Genomic DNA, 18,017 nt, shown 5'->3' with positions numbered 1-18,017 from the left:
AGGCGTCTGAAGCGTTTATTACAGAGCTGGTAGGTCACAGAGGGTGTTACAGGCCAAAAATACATGCAGGATAATCATAACAACATCACATTTATAGCATGAGAGGTCAGAGTGTGTGTGAGCTGAAAGGGATGGGACAAAACACAGCAACATCAGAACTAGAGTTGGGTCAGCCCGGTCCGGTGAACGAGGCTAAACCGGTTAGATTTTATGCTAACCGGTTGGACCGGCATTTGTCACTAGGACACCTTCTGGCAAATTAAAACGTAGCCTGCATTAGCAACCTGTGCAAACAGCTTCACAGCACTACATCCAACGTGGATTCCAAGCAGCGCTGGGCAGCAGTGTTACTAGTTCAATAGTCTGGCAGACTATTCGCAGACCTTCCTCCACAGCGCTGCGGAGGAGGGTCTGGCTAGTGCACACAGCAATTCCGGGATGGGAGAAAAAAAACGTGTGCTAGTTCATTGGCATTTCTTTTAACCAATCACAATCGTCTTGGGCGGCGCTAAGCGCAGCACGCAGCCACGGTGCCTCTGCAAAATAGCCTCGGGAAGGAACTTGTTTTTGTGGAACGTGTGTACGTTCAAAGGTTGTTTTAGTCGTGCAACAGAAAACTCAAATTGGAAAGATAGGTTAGCTAGCTGTTGTTAGGTTGTAAAAAGTTAAACCATTGGTGATGTCTGATAAAAATATACTTTTAGTTAAATGAACACTATAGCTAGAAAAAAACAACAACACTGAATCAATACCGATTGCACCACACCTAATCAGCATTTGACTGGCTCACACCATCTCTAGCTTCTAAAGAATCATCAGGTCATATCTGTCATTTAGCAAACTGGAGGAGACTCATTGTCCCCTCAGGAAAGGTAACTATTGTCTATGCTTTTTGGGGAGCCATCCCCTGTTGGGCCAGACTTGATTAGAACAAAGGAATTGCATATCTCTGTAAAGTTTGAATAGAATCTGCACTACCATGATAAACAACCTTTGTCTGGGAACTGGAGTAAACCTGAAATCAGAGGTGTGTCTTTAACCTGGGACAGTTTCCATTCAAGGAAACACCCACAATTCCAAAGGAATATAATTCTGATCCTGAGAAAGATTCAGGACTGCAAGCCTGTGACCCGACAAGGGAACCAGGTTCTGCAGTCCGCTGTTGTTTTGTCATGTCACATGACTGTTTTGATGTGACTCCACAAGGAGAAGCATGATTTCAGTCCGCTGTCAGCTGCAGCGTAACATTTATTTTTGTCATGTCGTTTTCATCATGTTGTTCATTAAACCTTTTGCTTAATCTTTCATATTGGACCCAAGCCTCTCCTTCCTCCTCAGAAATCAAACAAACACGTCTTTTAGAATTTCTTAACACTGTCTGGATTTACCCTGCAGAGATCTGAGGAGCAGTTAACCATAGTCCTCACAAATCCACCAGAGTTTAGAATTACAACACAAAGAAAGAGGAAGGTAACGGACATCCGGCCTAAAAAGAGGTACATCCGGCCAAATTTCCGGCAGCACCTGAACAATCCCGGAAATTAAACGTGGTTGATATATAGACTACGTTTACACTGACGTGTTCCAGCTGTTGACGAAGACTTACATGTCCTTCCATGCCCTCTAAGGGGCTCCAGTCCCTCCAGCAGGTCCGTCCTGCCCTCAGTCTCATGGTCTCGTCAGGCCACTGCAGCTCCTTCCGCTTCGATAAGTTAATGTTCTCCAGCACCTGACCGACGTCGGCAACCTGAGCAAACGGCACACAAGAATGACATGTGCATCACAGCAGGGCACAGCAGTTGTAGAGGTGTGGAAACATGCGGTTAAGATGCATACCATATGACCCGAATGTCTCTGGTTTGATTCCAAACAGGGGCCTTTGTTGCATGTCATATCACTTTCTCTACCAATGTAGTCATCTCCACTTTAAAACTGTCTAATAAAAGGCAAAATGCCACCAAAATAATGTTTATAATGTTTTTTCTTCTTCTTTTAGCCTTTATTTGACATATTAGTGTAATAAGAGGCAAGGAAAAATGAGGGAAAGAAAGAGATGACATGCAACCAAGGCAGCGGAACAGAGTAAAAGTTGTACTTTTTGTCACAAATGATCATTATTATCAGTATTAATGTAATAATAAAATGTTAAGCTCTAAAAATTCAATAAATGGCCTATATTTAAATTATATGCATAACAATAGTAGGAGTCTGCAGCCATGCTAGTGGCTCAGTGAGGCTGTACTTGGGCTAAATGCTAACATCAGCATGCTAACATGCGTGCAATAATAATGCTAGCATGTTGATGTATATATTATATCATAAATATAATGTTTACCATGTGTTATTTTAGTGTGTCAGCATGTTAATATAAGCTAATTGGTTTATACATTAAATTACTAGTTATAAATTGTGAAATTTGTCTTAATTGTAAATGTAAAAACACGTTTCTGAGGTCACAGTGCTGCTGCTTTCTATGTGGTTAAGAGTAAGACCTATCAGTCAGTGAGCTTAAGATTTGAGACTAAACAGAACTAAGAGACAGAACACAGGCAACTGGATGAGAGACACAAAAAGCTCTCTGGCACAGAGATTTCTGTTTGTTGATTTAGATTAAAGGTCCCATGACATGGTGCTCTTTAGATGCTTTTATATAGACCTTAGTGGTCCCCTAATACTGTATCTGAAGTCTCTTTTATATAGACTTTAGTGGTCCCCTAATACTGTATCTGAAGTCTCTTTTATATAGACCTTAGTGGTCCCCTAATACTGTATCTGAAGTCTCTTTTATATAGACCTTAGTGGTCCCCTAATACTGTATCTGAAGTCTCTTTTATATAGACCTTAGTGGTCCCCTAATACTGTATCTGAAGTCTCTTTTATACTGTATAGACCTTAGTGGTCCCCTAATACTGTATCTGAAGTCTCTTTTATATAGACCTTAGTGGTCCCCTAATACTGTATCTGAAATCTCTCTTTCCCGAAATTCAGCCTTGGTGCAGAATTACAGCCACTAGAGCCAGTCCCACAATGAGCTCTCCTTAGGATGTAGCTGTTGAGGAGGAGAGAGGGGGGGGGGGGTGGTCAAGGTAGAGTGTGGGGGTGTGGCCTTGACCAACTGCCACTTTGCTCGTTTGAAAGCCATGATGTCTCTCTCTCTCTCATGGGTGGGCCAAATTCTCTGGGCGGGCAAAGCAGAGAAAGGGGAGGTAACCTTTCCCCTTATGACCTCATAAGGAGAAGATTCCAGATCGGTCCATCTGAGCTTTCATTTTCTCAAAGGCAGAGCAGGATACCCAGGGCTCGGTTTACATCTATCACCATTTCTAGCAACTGGGGGACCATAGGCAGGCTGGGGGAACGCATATTAATGTTAAAAAACCTCATAAAGTGAACTTTTCATGCCATGGGACCTTTAATGCGTAAAAACTGAAAAGCTGCTGCTAAATTTCTCTAACTGTGCCAGTGCTCTTTTTGTTTTCTGGACAGGATTTCTTTCCTGCTTGATTATTCTTTTTTTTTTTTTTTTTTTTAACATAAGACCTACAAACCTGCACTCTGTAGGAGATGTCATCTCTGCGCACGGTGGAGACGGTGGGGTTGTGTTGTTGCGGGTGGTGGTGGTGGTGGTGGTGGTGGTGGTGGTGATGATGTTGGCTGAGGGGATCGGTCACGGTGCTGCACATGCCGTCGTTGCCCAGCAGGCCCACCAGCGTGTGCCGTTTGCAGGGAGGGATGCTGTGGCTGGAGAGGGAGGCGGAGGGGCAGGCCGGGTCGGACGTGGAGCCCAGCCGGAGCTGCAGGGAGGTGGGGAGCGTGCGCAGGGACAGCTGGCTGGTGGAGGAGCGTCGGCAGGGCTCCAGGCCGGTGGTGGAGGTGCGCAGGGAGGAGTGGCGGCTGCTGCTGTAGCGGTAGGAGGACGATTGACTAGCAACAGAGGCTCGAGCAGGGGAGTGGCGTACCAAACCCGACTGAACAGACTGGGAACTCTGACTGGTGCCTGGACACAGGGTGGAGAAGTCAGACGCAGACCATATAGAGATTAGAGGAGCACTTCGGTGATTTAGTGTTGCAATCTCAGAAAATGTGCGGATTTATGAGAGATCATTTTTATTTTTTTGGTAAAAATTATAGCAGCAGAAGACAAAATATCCTGGATTTTAGTCCCCAGTATGGGTCAAACTCCAAAAAAGCTGGATCCTACATTTCCCACTATGCAACTTAATTGTGTCTTTAATGAGACCATCCCTGCCCAATGAATACCTTGCTTTCAAACTACACATCCAAAGTTGACAACACAAAAAAACCTTTTAATTAAGTTCATATTTAAAGATGGCTCCAGTCAAATTTAAACCTAGTTAGTTGGTTTAAAAAGAACTCATGAAGAAGAATTTGTCATAATATTCTTAATATTAGTGGTTGTCAGGTTCAGTAGTTCTCACCCAGAATGTGCGGCTGGTACATGTGAGACGGGGCAGGTCCGGAGGTCCCACCCTGCGACATTGAGCTCTGCTGAGAGTCACCCCCCGTCCCATTCCCACTGCCACTGGACAACCCCCCTGCATCTGAGTCCTCAATATTCCCTCCACTGTTACAGCCAGCACCACAGCCTTTCCGTAACCTACAAAGACAAGTTGAATAGCAGCCGTTATTAAACTACAGATAAAAAAAAAAAAAAACACAAAAAAGGAAATAGAAAACATGGTCGACAGGTCGCACGGCGCCACTCGCGACCGAGTGGGAAAATATTATTTTACTACGTTTACCACTAGGCGAAGTCGCAATTGGAGCATTTTTCATTGGGTCCGGTTAGCTTTCACACTGCACTTCTGATACTTCCGGTCTCAGAAATTAGGGAGCGACACAACATTTATAACGTCTTGGGTTCTGCTTTAGTGTTTCTAGTATTTCAGAAGAAGGCAAACGATGAGCAGCTGACAGACAGCGAGTGAAGGAGAGGGTGGCCCCAATGAGAGAGAGAGATGATGATGATGATGTGTTGTCACACGGACGACCAAGCGGTGTGGTCATATTGGGTTATGGATTTGAAGGTTATCATCCCTTATATAAGTCCATAAATTGTGTGCAAGGTTGAAATTTCAGGATAGTAAATGTTTTTGGTTCATTTCCTGTATTTGGGTTGGATCGCGTTATCACCTAAAGTAAACTGTAGGAGCCACATATTGCATGTTGTTTATGGTCTCATTTATATTATTTATTGATTAGTATATTGTGCACTTATATTGCAGGTGGTGGGCGTTTTTCATCGCGGTTTAAGTGGAAGTGATAACGTATTTGTTTGCCTCACCTGTTCACCTGTTTTTTTTGGGCTTTGACAGAGAGGGGGGTGAGCCTGGGAGCGACACGCTTTCTGTTGACCACCGCACTAACGTGCTTATTTCGACTCACAAAGTAACTTGGAAGCAAACCGAGACCAATCACAATCGTGTATCGAGTCGGTGGGCGGGCTTAACATACGGCAGAGTTGCGACGGTTCCGCGTGAATTCCCTGCTACTTCAAAACAAAGAAGATGGCTGCTGCTGCTGGCGAACAGCGGTCTTTGGAATCGGCTTGGAGTTAAGCAATGAAGTCATTCTTAAAAAAAAAGGAAGATGTGTTCGGAGTTTTGCCGACCGTATACGGCAAAAGTTTAATCTATCAACTAGCGTTGCTCTGGTTGGCTATAAGTGCAGAGGGAATTTGAAAGACAACCGTTTATCCCGCCCCTCGGATTGAGCCCTGCCCAATGGTGAGGTCCCAGACCCAGCATCTTGATGTGGGTCTGGTCTTGTCAGGCTACCTTAGTCTGTGTTTTTCGCAAGCACCACACTTAACCTACTGAACTACAGAGAGCAACGCACCTGTGCCAGGTGCTGACGACAAAGTTTCGGATATTCCCGATGCTGATGGGGCCTCCCAGGATGTGTCCGAGCTGGGGGTGCGTGTTGCAGTACGAGGTGGTCAACGGAGATACGTAGATGGGATATCCGATGGGCTGGTCGCAAGAAGAATTGATCATGTTTCGCAGAGCCTGCTTGGCGTTCTGAATGCTCCCGCGCTCCGGGTTTCTGTTCCTCAGGAACACCAACTCCTGCTGCTGCCCTGCCCAAAGGCCTCGGACGCATTCTTTGTTCACCTGCAGCACAAGAGGTGAAGTTCTCATTATGTACAGTGTCAGCCAAAAAAAAAAAAAAAAAAAAAGAAAAATCAAGGAATCAAAGACTACATTTGAATCTGTTGCAGTTCTCACCTTGATGACACGGAAGCTGAGGTATCGCCGATTGAGCATGATGATTTTGTACTCGTTGGTGCCCTCGTCGAGAACGTGGCGCAGGGCGAGGAGCGATGGGGAGTTGGACAGCACGGCGCTCCTCCAGGCCGGGTCGCCCTCGTGGGCGATGACCAGGTTCTGCTGGTGGGAGGAGATGGCCTCGAACAGAACCGCCGGCTCGTCGTACTCATCAGGGGACGTGAAGTGGTCCTAAAAGATGGGAGGGCAACGCCTTTTGTTTACGCATGAGGGCAGAGAGGGTTTCACGTGGTATCGAAAACGTGACGCCGGCGGCATCTCACCTGGTGTAATTTGAGAGACATTCGGATTCCAGGCACCACAACTTTCCTGAGCAGTTCCATGTCTGCGAAGATCCACTCGTCTCGCACTGAAGAGATGCGGAAATCTCCCTTAAATAATGCATGAAGTCCATAAAGGAAAGACTCCAGATTGCTGTGATGGGAAGAAGAGATCGAGAACATATAGTTTTGTTATGACTCATAAGGTTTACATTTTTTTATCCAGAGCACAGACAGAAAGGGAAGAAGGAAAGAAAACATGGGTATGTGTATGCATGTATATGTAGTTAAGCACAAATGTGTCCTTTTTCCACATTACTTATGAAGTATGCTTCTTTGTTCTTTTAAAAGTTACAGAGACAATATCAAAGACCTGAACGTCCCAGAAAATTCTTGCTCTTCTGGTGGCGGGTGCCAACCTGGGCCCCACCCTTTGTTGAAGTTTGAGGCAAGTTTATTGAAAGTGTATTGCACTTTATTTGTATATGGTTCTGTGAAAAAGATCTTGCCAACCCTTCGTCACAGGACCAATGAATATTTCCATGATGACTATCCACATTTTTGCCTTAAGAGCCCATAGAAAATGTGTATTGTATTTAGATACACCATTTGTTGAAAATAAAAACAATTGAAATTAATAATGAATGTTTTATTTAGCAAAATCACATTGTGTTGTTCTATCCTATCCAATATTTCCTATACTTCTTAGCAGATTTTCTATGCTGTATTCTGATACAGCCCGTGCCACCCCACTTAATGGAATCGCCCCTGCTGTTACATGTGTTGCATTGTCTGGCCTACATAAGTGAACTCTCCCGTGGCCCTTACAGCATTAGACATGGTGAACTTAATATAATGAAGAGGACTAAATAACCTGGACATATGATGGGCAGCTGTTCCCAGAGCTCTCCTTCCCAGCACACACAGGCCGAGGCAGAGCAGCACCAGAGCTGAGTCTCTCTCGCTGTCCAGCGGCTACAAACAGAGCAGAGACAAGGGAGATTTATCAAACACGTTCCCATTTGGTGCCAACTTTTACACAAAAATCCTATTATTATGAACATGTATTATTTTTAATGTGGGTGGAACCGCAACCCTTGGCCATAACATTTTTATTGCCTTTTATCACTTGTTAAGACATGTCATCTGACAACGCGTGACGCAAGTGCAGCACCCCTCAGGGAAGTAACAAGACACACCATTCCTTAATGTTGATTCAAATCAAACTGCTTTGTACTGTAGCACTTTTGATCTTTTAGGGTTTTTTGAATTATGAGCTTGATTTGTAACGCCCTTCTCATGTATTTTTTGTTTCTTTACATTTTGCTAGAACATAGTGCTAAAATAATCCCTGCAACTTTCATCAAAACTGGACCGGTGGGGTCCGTGACATCACATATGGCATTACATTTTGACATATTTGTTTTTAATACAACTCATAATGAGCCAAGCTGTATATAATAGCTGAATGAGTGTGGTCTTTTTTTTAGTGCCAGCCCTTTCCACAGCGTTCCCATGGTCATTCAGGGAACAAGATTCCGTTCCCGGCCCCTAAGATCAAAACGAGCCATGTCAACCTTCGGGCCAGCATCCATCAGTACCCCCCCCCCCCTCCAATAACTCCAGACTTCAACCTATTCTCCCCAACCACCCCTCTACTCCTACCCACAGGGTTTTTAAGTATTTATTTATTTAAATTGCCGATTTCCGCGCAAAATATGCGGGGCTTGCATGATTTCATAATCCCCGCATTTTCGTTGCAAAAAAGTCACATATCTTAGCAGAAAGTTGAAAAATGTTGTGTTTACTTCACACAAGAGCAGCCATTTTCCCCTGTTGCCATGGGAACGTTATGAAATGTAATTACGCGACGTGAACTTCATCGAAAAGCAGTTGTTGGAGGTTGAATTTGACATGTACTTTGAGTCTCTTAAGTTGGTATCCAATAAGAAAGCTATCTTAATATCGGATGTCTACTCAAATTTCTTTGTTTAAGTGCTCCTGCTGTCTATATTATTAATGATTTTTGAAAGTCTGTCTATTTTATAGCTTTTATTTCCCTCTGTTTAGACTATTACTTTTATTTTTACTTTCATATTTTATTATTTGTATATATTTTTGTATCTTATTTGTTTACGTATTGCGATGACTGAGTATCTGTAAACTATTTTTTGAAATAAAGTTTAAAAAGGTGTTGGGGGAATCACTTTTTTTCTCTTTTTCAACAAAACGCAGTTTTTGCAAGTTCACGCAATTTCATCGCATAAAATTGCATAAATATCCCGCATATTCCATCGCATTTTTTAAGAAAACGTGCCGCATAATCAAGGATTTTTGCCCGCAACAATCACAAAAAATTGACTATGTATTGTTGTATGTTGTGTCTGAATGTGCCTGACCAAAAATGAAGTTCTTTCACGGGGAAAATAAAGTTATTTTGATTTGATTTGAAGAATGTTTTGAATCCACAATTACCTTGGCCCTCCGGGAGTTGCAGTACTGGATCCAGCCAAGGTAGACCGCGCAGAAACTGTCCCTGGAGATGCCTGCGAGTCGATGGTCATAGTCCTCGTCGATGTTGGGATTGAAGGTGGGATCCAGGTCGACGTAGTTCCTCTCTCCACATCCCCGCAGGCCGTCTTTCATGGTCTCATTAGCCAGCCACTCTTCCAGTTTGGGGGATGCAATCACATAGTAGATGATACCCTGAGACCAGGAAGGGATGACGCATTTAGATCATATGTAAATAATGTGAAAGTTACACCTTCATATAGACCGGTCTTTGTTATGTTCGTTATCCTGCTTAAACATCACTTCTTACCGAATAAAAAGATATTTGTGTATAAAAGTTATACCTTGTTCCTTCTTTAAATTTAGATTAAATTAGATTTTGCCTTAACTTGATAGAATAGCTGGAGCAGAAAGGGGGGGGAGAGAGCAGGGATGACATGCAGCTATGGGCCACAGCGGTAAGGGCTAAGCCTTAGTTTATGGGGCACACGCTCAACCAGGTGAGCTACCAGGGTGCCCCGCTACACCTTCTTTTTAACAGCTAGCTCCCACTTGCCTTGACATAGTAGGTGGTCAGGATGCGTCGTAGATCGAAGACCTGCAGCATGGAGGCGGCGCTGTTATCAGTGATGCTGTAGCCCTCCAGCACGTATTTGGTGACCAGCACCTCCCAGGCCAGCCAGCGCTGACCAAAGGCAGCATTAAAGGACAGGATGTGAGGGAGGTGGCCCGGCTCGCAGCAACAGCAGCCCTCGTCTTCCTCCACCCCCTCAGTGATGGCCTCCACTTCCCTCTGCTGGCAGTAAGTTCCTACGGAGGGACATATCAACAGATTCAGAAAGACAGAATACGACTGTGTAAAGTCAGTTCAAAACTTACATGGGGACTCCAGGTTGTTTCTGTAAACTGTACAGCAACTATGACAACTTGGAAAATCTAGGAAATCTAATTTTCCCCCTGAGCCGTCCAGATATAAATATATATATACATTAGTGCTGTCAGTTAAACGCGTTATTAACGTTGTTAACACAAACCCATTTTAACGGCGTGAATCTTTTTTAATCACGAGATTAACGTTCTTTTTGGCCTAGCAAACTTTGTTTTCACATGCTGTTGCAACAACTAGTAACGTTAGAAGAACTGCAACACCACACCGGATCTAGCTAGAGCGGAAACTAAACAACAGGCACGCCGCACACACTTTCTTTTAAGAGTAGTAGGCCAACGTTACGTTTTGAGTGGATGGCGAGGGCGAGACGCCGAAATGGATGCCAATAAGATTCTGAATGGAAAAGTTTACTTTTAAAACGTTGTCGACGGGGACAGTAGTTTCACGCACACACAGCCTGTACTCCACGGAGACAGCAGCCACACTGGAACTGCTGCAAAGTGCAAACGCTGTCTCATCAACCGGTGATCACTGGACGTCAGTGAGTAATCAGAATTATTTACATAGGAGTTACTGCACACTATATTGACTATGTATATATTAGTATACGGTTTTAGGACTGTGTTGTTTGTATCGTTTTTTTGACTGTTTTTGTCATTTGGGACATTGTCCACCACCTTTTCTGTCCAGGAGAATTGTTACAATCCTTATTAGAAAAATGTAAAGGTCACAAATGTCCTGCTGTGGCCTCTGGTTTTGGACCATTTTGTTTGTACTGTATAAGCAAAGTGTTGGTGTTACATCTCAGTTAGGTTAGGTACTTGGAGGAATTGTGCAATAATGACACATCTTTCTTTTGTTTCCAGTATATAAATAAATAAACAATCACAAATCTTAAAAGTCAAGTTCATAAAGTAACTTTCCTTGCATTCATTTGATTCCCAATCAAGATACACTGGTAAGAATTGCTTTCCATTGTTAATATGTACTTAAAAACAGTCCTGAAATGCAAAATAATAAAATTGTATTCATGTGATAAAAAGACATTTTGTGATTAATTGCGATTAAAAAAATATATAGTTTGACAGCCCTAATATACTGGTTAAATACCAATGTTGATACATTGGTACAGATGTTGTACAAAATAGATAATACTTTCAACAGTGAAAGAAAGTTGCTGACAGACAGGTGATGAGTGTCATGCTCTGAAGAGTGTTTCCAACTCAGTAAAAAGTTCACAGCTTGTCACATGCGCTCTGTTCCAGCCGGTTTGTTGTACAGCAGAACACTATTGGCTGAAGTCATGCTGATAAAGCATGCATAGGTGTGTGTAAGAGGAAGATCAAGCACAACAGGACTAATATGGTGGAATGCTCCTGTCACAAACAGAAATACTAGGTAAGCAACTGGTTACTGATCCACATTCATTATCTCTTCAGTATCCAGACCTAACTCATGTACTGTACTTTGCAAATAATTTGGGGGTGTTTCTTTAGTTTAACCTGCTTGGAAAAACAGGCCGTGGAGTTTTATTAAATCTGTACAAATATGATTTGGAGAATGAAAGTGGAACTCTCTGAAAATAATATAATATTGACTTGATTTTCAAATACTTCAAAGTTGATAACTCAAACCACATGCACCAACAAGTTCAAATGTCTGTTATTAGATACACCAAGTTTACTCAGTGGAGATTTACTCTCACTAAATTAAATTAAAACCACACAAACTAGTTGTTATGTAGAGATTAGTTGTGACTAAACGCACCCAGTAACTGCTAGCTGTAACTGTTCCATAACTAGCCGAACCAACCGTAACGTTAGCTTGCTAATATACACCCCGTTTAAAGTGAAGATACGGTTGACACATCTAACCCGATCTAACCCATGACATGAACTGAGAGGTTTTAAATTACATTTCACAAAAGCAACACAAGATACCTCAAATTACCAAATGTTATGCTAATAACATTAGCCTGAATGACCAAATAACGTTTGTTAGGTTAGCATAATCAGCTATTTCCAAGTTATTCTAAACTGCATGGATATCATATCTCTCCATGTATGCCTATATACATACATACATACATACATACATACATAAAACAAAGTCATACCTTCATTAATATATAAGTGGTTCCCAGGACCCCCCCCTTTTGTACAAAGTAGATATTTTCGGTAACACTTTACTTGAAGCTATCTACATAAGAGTGACATGACACTGTCATGACACATGAACCCTAACCCAAAGTTGTCATTGCAAAAGCTGAATGACACTTAATGACAAAAGCGTTATGTCATAAACGTTTATGACTTGTTTATAATGTTTATGACACGTTCATGAGTGTCATGTCACTCTTATCTAGATACCTTCAAGTAAAGTGTAACTATATTTTCAACCCTTCCAAGCTTCAAAGCCCCCATTATAACTCCAGGGCCCCTTCAAGGGGTGCGCCCCCCCAGCAGTTATTTTTGGATAGTTATGTTACGGCTTGTGATGCTACGGTGACATCTTGTTTACATAGTTGACTGCTTTTTGATTGGACGGTGCTACAGGTGTTTCCTAGGAGCTAAATAATACATTACTTTAGGGCTGCTCCCTCTTAGTCGATTAGTCAACTAATCGGTCGTTTTGGTCAACTTAGATTTCTTTAGTCAATTAGTCATGCTTTATGCTTTTTTTCATGCTGAATGACTTATTTCCAAGAAATGTACGAGCACATCTCTGGTAAATACAAGAATTAAAGTGGTGCTTTTGCATGACTCTTTGTGGAGAAACTCAGAGATTTACAGATCTGTTGATCTAATCGATTAGTCGATACAGTTGAATGAGTGTTAGTCGACTAAGAATTTCTTTAATCGAGGACAGCCCTACATTACTTATGTCTTTACTGATTTACTAAATTGAGATTCATCATTAGACCTTGTGTCTTAGCTAGTAGTTTGAAACTTGCTAGTTGTTACCAAGAACGTAGGGAGGACACAAACTTAGTGATGGACCAACAAAGAGCAGAATCCTGATAATCACTTGCAAATACCTAGTGGCACTGATCGCATTAGCTACAGTACAGTGTAATATAATCGCAGCTCCAGACACATTTGTTACCACGTTCTGCCTTTTGTGTGTCACACATTCTCACCTCTGAACTCCAGCCCTCGGAGCTGAAAGGTGACCAGGCCGTTGCCGATCTCGATAAGATGCACCAGAGCGTTCAGGTAGTCGGAGGCCAGGATGAAGCAATCCCCGGTGCTGAAGTTGCCCCATCGGCCCAGGAGGAGGTCTCCACACAGGCTGTGCTGCAGGGAGCGGGTAAGGTGCTCGTAGAAGATGGAGTTCAAATTGTTGTCATCAGAGCCTGAAGAGGGGAAAAAAGAAGGGCAGGTTAGTAAAACACACATGCTTGCATTGTATGTTCCGTCTGATATCAATGGAATAAATGTAGGATTTAAAGCAATTTCTTGTAAAATACACTTTTAGCCTAAAATCATACAGTAAAGGATGACTGAGGTAAGACCATAGATTCTCCTAATTTTTCTAAAAGAAATTGTCGTGCCACCTATGGATTTCTTGCTACGCACAAGGAATGTCAACCTAAACACAAAGAACCGTTACTTCAAATCCTTTGTGCTGCCAAAATAAACGTTGGAAGGGGAAATCAACTTGAAATGAAGTGAAAATGTTATACTATGTCCTCACCGGGATTTCTGTCCAGCTGAGAGGCCAACCGCGTGTTGGAGTGATCCACTCTCTTGGTGCTACAAACAGAAAATCAAAACAATCAAAATCACACATTTCAGAAAAGAATTTCCAGAAATAGTATTCGATTTGAACATGGAATAGTATTTTAAAAAATGTTTCCCCTACTTGTAGTCTCTCTCCCAGAACTTGACGGGGCGGACGTAGGAGGTGATGAAGATGGCACTGCCCAGGAAGGGGTTGAGGGGAGTGGAGAAGACTGCTGACACTACAGCCTGTACAAACAGCATGGCAGAGTCTGGAGGGGCTAGGGTCAAGGGTAATTTGAAATATACTGTATGTATGCTTCGCTGTACGCAACATCTGTTGCCTGTGTGATGAAAATGAGCTTGATAAAATGCAGTACATTTAGATTCACTGATAATAGTCACACAAAAGGGATCCTTATGGCTTTTCCACCCTCACTTCCATACATGAGGGGGATAACACAACACTAAAAACACATCTCCACACAGCGCAGACCAATCCAACGCCACCTACAACTACGACCTCAAAAACGACAATGACTTGGAGTCAACACCTCTCAGAAACGCCAATGCTACTTTCTACTAGCAGTTCCACTTTGGTACAGGCCTACTCAGGAAATTGGTGACTGAGTGGACAGTATATGCTGTGATAAAAAGACAGCGGTGGAAGGATACGAGGCACGGCAAACGGCTGAGCGAAGGCGTGGAAGGCTGAGCCCCATGTGATCTGCCAGGGGGCGATGTAGGTGTAGACAAAGTGCAACTTGTAGAACAACTCCCACATCTGTAAAAAATAAAATAAAAAAAGCAGTACATGAAAAAGAAACGCAGCGAACTTCAGTATAGATAACTGCACAGATATAAGCAGCCTTTAACTACAAAATCCTTCAATTGCATAATAAAAATACCGTTATACTTTGACCAGTACAAAAATAACTGGGCAGTATGTAATGATTATACCATTTGAAATGACATTAAATATGTGCATGCATAATGTATCTTGTACAGAATTAGAACAGCGCAAGATGTTATGTATTCCTCTCACCTTGCTGAAAACGATGGACATGAGGAAGAGGTCGAGCAGCAGCGTCTCGGACAGATGGCGGTAGTCGAAGGTGAAGAAGAGGACGGTGAAGAGGATTGTCACATACTGGTAGGTTGGACTGCTGTAGGAGGAACGCAGCAGCTTCAGGCCTGCCACGGTGATCATCAGAGCGCCCACCCTGGAGGACAGGGTCACATAACGTTAGTGTGTCAGGCTAGCAAGTCAAACACCGTACAGTTTCTTAGTGTTGATACTAAATCCTGTTCAAACCAGTTAGGCATTACTTTTCTTTTTACAATTTGAAAATCATTTGCCATATTGTATTTGTAAGCTATTGGACAATTAAAGGAATAGTTCATCATTTTGTTCATAGGTTAATCTGCAACCACAATTGTTTTTTTACATTTTGGATTGTGTATGGACAAATGAGATCTGCATGAGATATGAAATGAAAGGTGCTGGTTTTGATTTTGTTACCTTTGGACAGGAGAGCCACTCTAGCCGTTTCCCCCCCATTGTCTTTAAAGGGGAACTATTAACTTATTAACTTTTTTTTTTTAGCTTAATTTACCTTAAAGGTCCCATGACATGGTGCTCTTTGGATGCTTTTATATAGACCTTAGTGGTCCCCTAATACTGTATCTGAAGTCTCTTTTACATAGGCATTAGTGGTCCCCTAATACTGTATCTGAAGTCTCTTTTACATAGGCCTTAGTAGTCCCCTAATACTGTATTTGAAGTATCTTTTATATAGACCTTAGTGGTCCTCTAATACTGTATCTGAAGTCTCTTTTATATAGACCTTAGTGGTCCCCTTATACTGTATCTGAAGTCTCTTTTATATAGACCTTAGTGGTCCCCTTATACTGTATCTGAAGTCTCTTTTATATAGACCTTAGTGGTCCCCTAATACTGTATCTGAAGTCTCTTTTATATAGACCTTAGTGGTCCCCTAATACTGTATCTGAAGTCTCTTTTATATAGACCTTAGTGGTCCCCTAATACTGTATCTGAAGTCTCTTTTATATAGACCTTAGTGGTCCCCTAATACTGTATCTGAAGTCTCTTTTATATAGACCTTAGTGGTCCCCTAATACTGTATCTGAAGTCTCTTTTATATAGACCTTAGTGGTCCCCTAATACTGTATCTGAAGTCTCTTTTATATAGACCTTAGTGGTCCCCTAATACTGTATCTGAAGTATCTTTTATATAGACCTTAGTGGTCCCCTAATACTGTATCTGAAGTCTCTTTTATATAGACCTTAGTGGTCCCCTAATACTGTATCTGAAGTCTCTTTTATATAGACCTTAGTGGTCCCCTAATACTGTATCTGAAGTCTCTTTTATATAGACCTTAGTGGTCCCCTAATACTGTATCTGAAGTCTCTTTTATATAGACCTTAGTGGTCCCCTAATACTGTATCTGAAGTATCTTTTATATAGGCCTTAGTGGTCCCCTAATACTGTGGGGTGGGCCAAATTCTCTGGGCGGGCAAAGCAGAGAAAGGGGAGGTAACCTTGCTCCTTATGACCTCATAAGGAGAAGATTCCAGATCGGCCCATCTGAGCTTTCATTTTCTCAAAGGCAGAGCAGGATACCCAGGGCTCGGTTTACACCTATCACCATTTCTAGCCACTGGGGGACCATAGGCAGGCTGGGGGAATGCATATTAATGTTAAAAAAAAATTTTCATGCCATGGGACCTTTAACTGAACAGCTTTGGAGTCATTTGAATGGTTATATGACTTTTTTTTCGGGTTGAATGGTGGTCGTCTCGCTCCCCCCTAGCCCCTGTGAGCTGATAAACCACCCTTGCAACTTTCGGCCGGCGAGCCGCCGGCCTCGGCGTCAGGAAGTATACCTGTGATATCAGGTCTCGCGATGCAACGAATTGCTTCACGGCACTGCACACATACGCCCATTCAGGAACCAGCTAGCAAGGTAGCGATGGAGTTTTTCACACCATCGTCAAAAAAGAAGCAGAAAGCTAGGAAAGCATTGTCGAAGGAAACGGCAGACTGACCGAGCGAGGAGTTGGACACGAGTAAACGTAGGAGCTGCCAAATATCTATTCCGGAGCTGTAGGGGGAGCTCTATAGAGAAACCTGCGAGCAAAAAACGAGTATTTCCAAAAATGTCAAACTATTCCTTTAAACGTTTGCAAGGTTCACCAATTCTCATCTTTAAAAAAGGTTATTAAATCAATTGGCTTTACAGTTTCTGGATTCATGCTGATGTAATATTCAGTATAGTGCAGTATGCTGGTGAAGAACATGATCCTCTACTCAGGGTTATATTAAGTTACTACAAATAAGAGGTGATACAACAGTCAAAGAGGAAAAGGAGAAAGATACAAAAGAGATACAAAGAAAACTAGAAAGAATCCTCACTCGGTGTCAAGTCTCTTTGGACTGGCGAGCTCTCTGGCGCTGCCACTCAGCTCATTAAGGATGACGAGTGGATAAAGAACATTCTTTTCCACAAACAGCAGCCACACGTGAAGCTTTTCGAACCACATCACGTGAGCAGCATCTGACAGGAAAGACCATTTGGAAAATGTTCATTTAGTCGACATCATATTGGAGATACAGTAAGTAAGTAAGTAACACACACGTGCACAATACATCTGAATGAATAAATAAAAAGAAAACAGGAGTTACAAAATACAAATTCTGTTTAGATACAGCATACTGTAGCTAAGAGGAGAAACTATCCAGGAGAATCCAAAAACATGAAGACAAATATTGGCACATTTTCCAATCTTCTTTGTTGATTTTGGCAATTGACATTAAATATGAGATTCTATTTTAGTTAGTTTGACACAAGTGTCTATTATCACTAACATGGGAAAAAAATATCTTCCACATAGAAAGTTATATGTTCATAATCATTAGAGGTAGACCGATTAATCGGCACCGATAGTTGATTGGTGGAACTATCGTTATCGGCAAAAATCCCTACCGATAGTTTTTCCTGGTTGCGTCCGTACGCGCTGTCATTCATTACACAGTACGCGAGAGCTGAGAAGGGTCTGCTGGCATCATGCATTACAATAGCGCCCTCTAGAGGGTCTTTCTAGCCTTTACAGGTGATTTTCTATCCAGCCTGGAACTTGTGCCTTTTATCGGGGTTGTTGAGCAGTAAATCCAAACTGTTAAATCCAAGATTTATCCACCTGATGTCCATAATTCATCACGTTTTCGGTCATTTCTGCCGCTAACTCCGTGCTACCCATAGACAGTACGTGCTACCGACAAGGGAATCTCCCATGATGCCTTTG

General features: G+C 42.3%; 1 protein-coding gene across 5 annotated transcripts in view; it reads right to left on the bottom strand.

The window, feature by feature from the left end:
• pcnx1 (pecanex 1) overlaps positions 1-18,017 on the bottom strand; it is a 51,448-nt gene that overhangs the window by 1,304 nt on the left and 32,127 nt on the right. For 4 of the 5 annotated variants that reach the window (XM_028565277.1, XM_028565278.1, XM_028565279.1 and 1 more), the window contains 15 exons: positions 17,128-17,269; positions 14,736-14,913; positions 14,366-14,474; positions 13,833-13,962; positions 13,665-13,723; positions 13,108-13,323; positions 9,636-9,889; positions 9,044-9,274; positions 7,443-7,543; positions 6,572-6,722; positions 6,249-6,479; positions 5,860-6,134; positions 4,440-4,618; positions 3,549-3,997; positions 1,607-1,747 (listed from right to left, as the gene is read on the bottom strand). In XM_028565277.1, the coding sequence (XP_028421078.1) occupies positions 1,607-1,747; positions 3,549-3,997; positions 4,440-4,618; positions 5,860-6,134; positions 6,249-6,479; positions 6,572-6,722; positions 7,443-7,543; positions 9,044-9,274; positions 9,636-9,889; positions 13,108-13,323; positions 13,665-13,723; positions 13,833-13,962; positions 14,366-14,474; positions 14,736-14,913; positions 17,128-17,269 (2,846 nt within the window). Of the gene's footprint in view, positions 1-1,606; positions 1,748-3,548; positions 3,998-4,439; positions 4,619-5,859; positions 6,135-6,248; positions 6,480-6,571; positions 6,723-7,442; positions 7,544-9,043; positions 9,275-9,635; positions 9,890-13,107; positions 13,324-13,664; positions 13,724-13,832; positions 13,963-14,365; positions 14,475-14,735; positions 14,914-17,127; positions 17,270-18,017 lie in introns of those variants that run through there. The other variant, XM_028565282.1, reaches the window with a different exon arrangement.

The sequence above is a fragment of the Perca flavescens genome, chromosome 20 (genome assembly GCF_004354835.1).
Source record: "Perca flavescens isolate YP-PL-M2 chromosome 20, PFLA_1.0, whole genome shotgun sequence".
NCBI lineage: Eukaryota > Metazoa > Chordata > Actinopteri > Perciformes > Percidae > Perca > Perca flavescens.
Note: the sequence above shows the minus strand (reverse complement) of the source record. Positions and strands in the feature narration are given on the sequence as shown.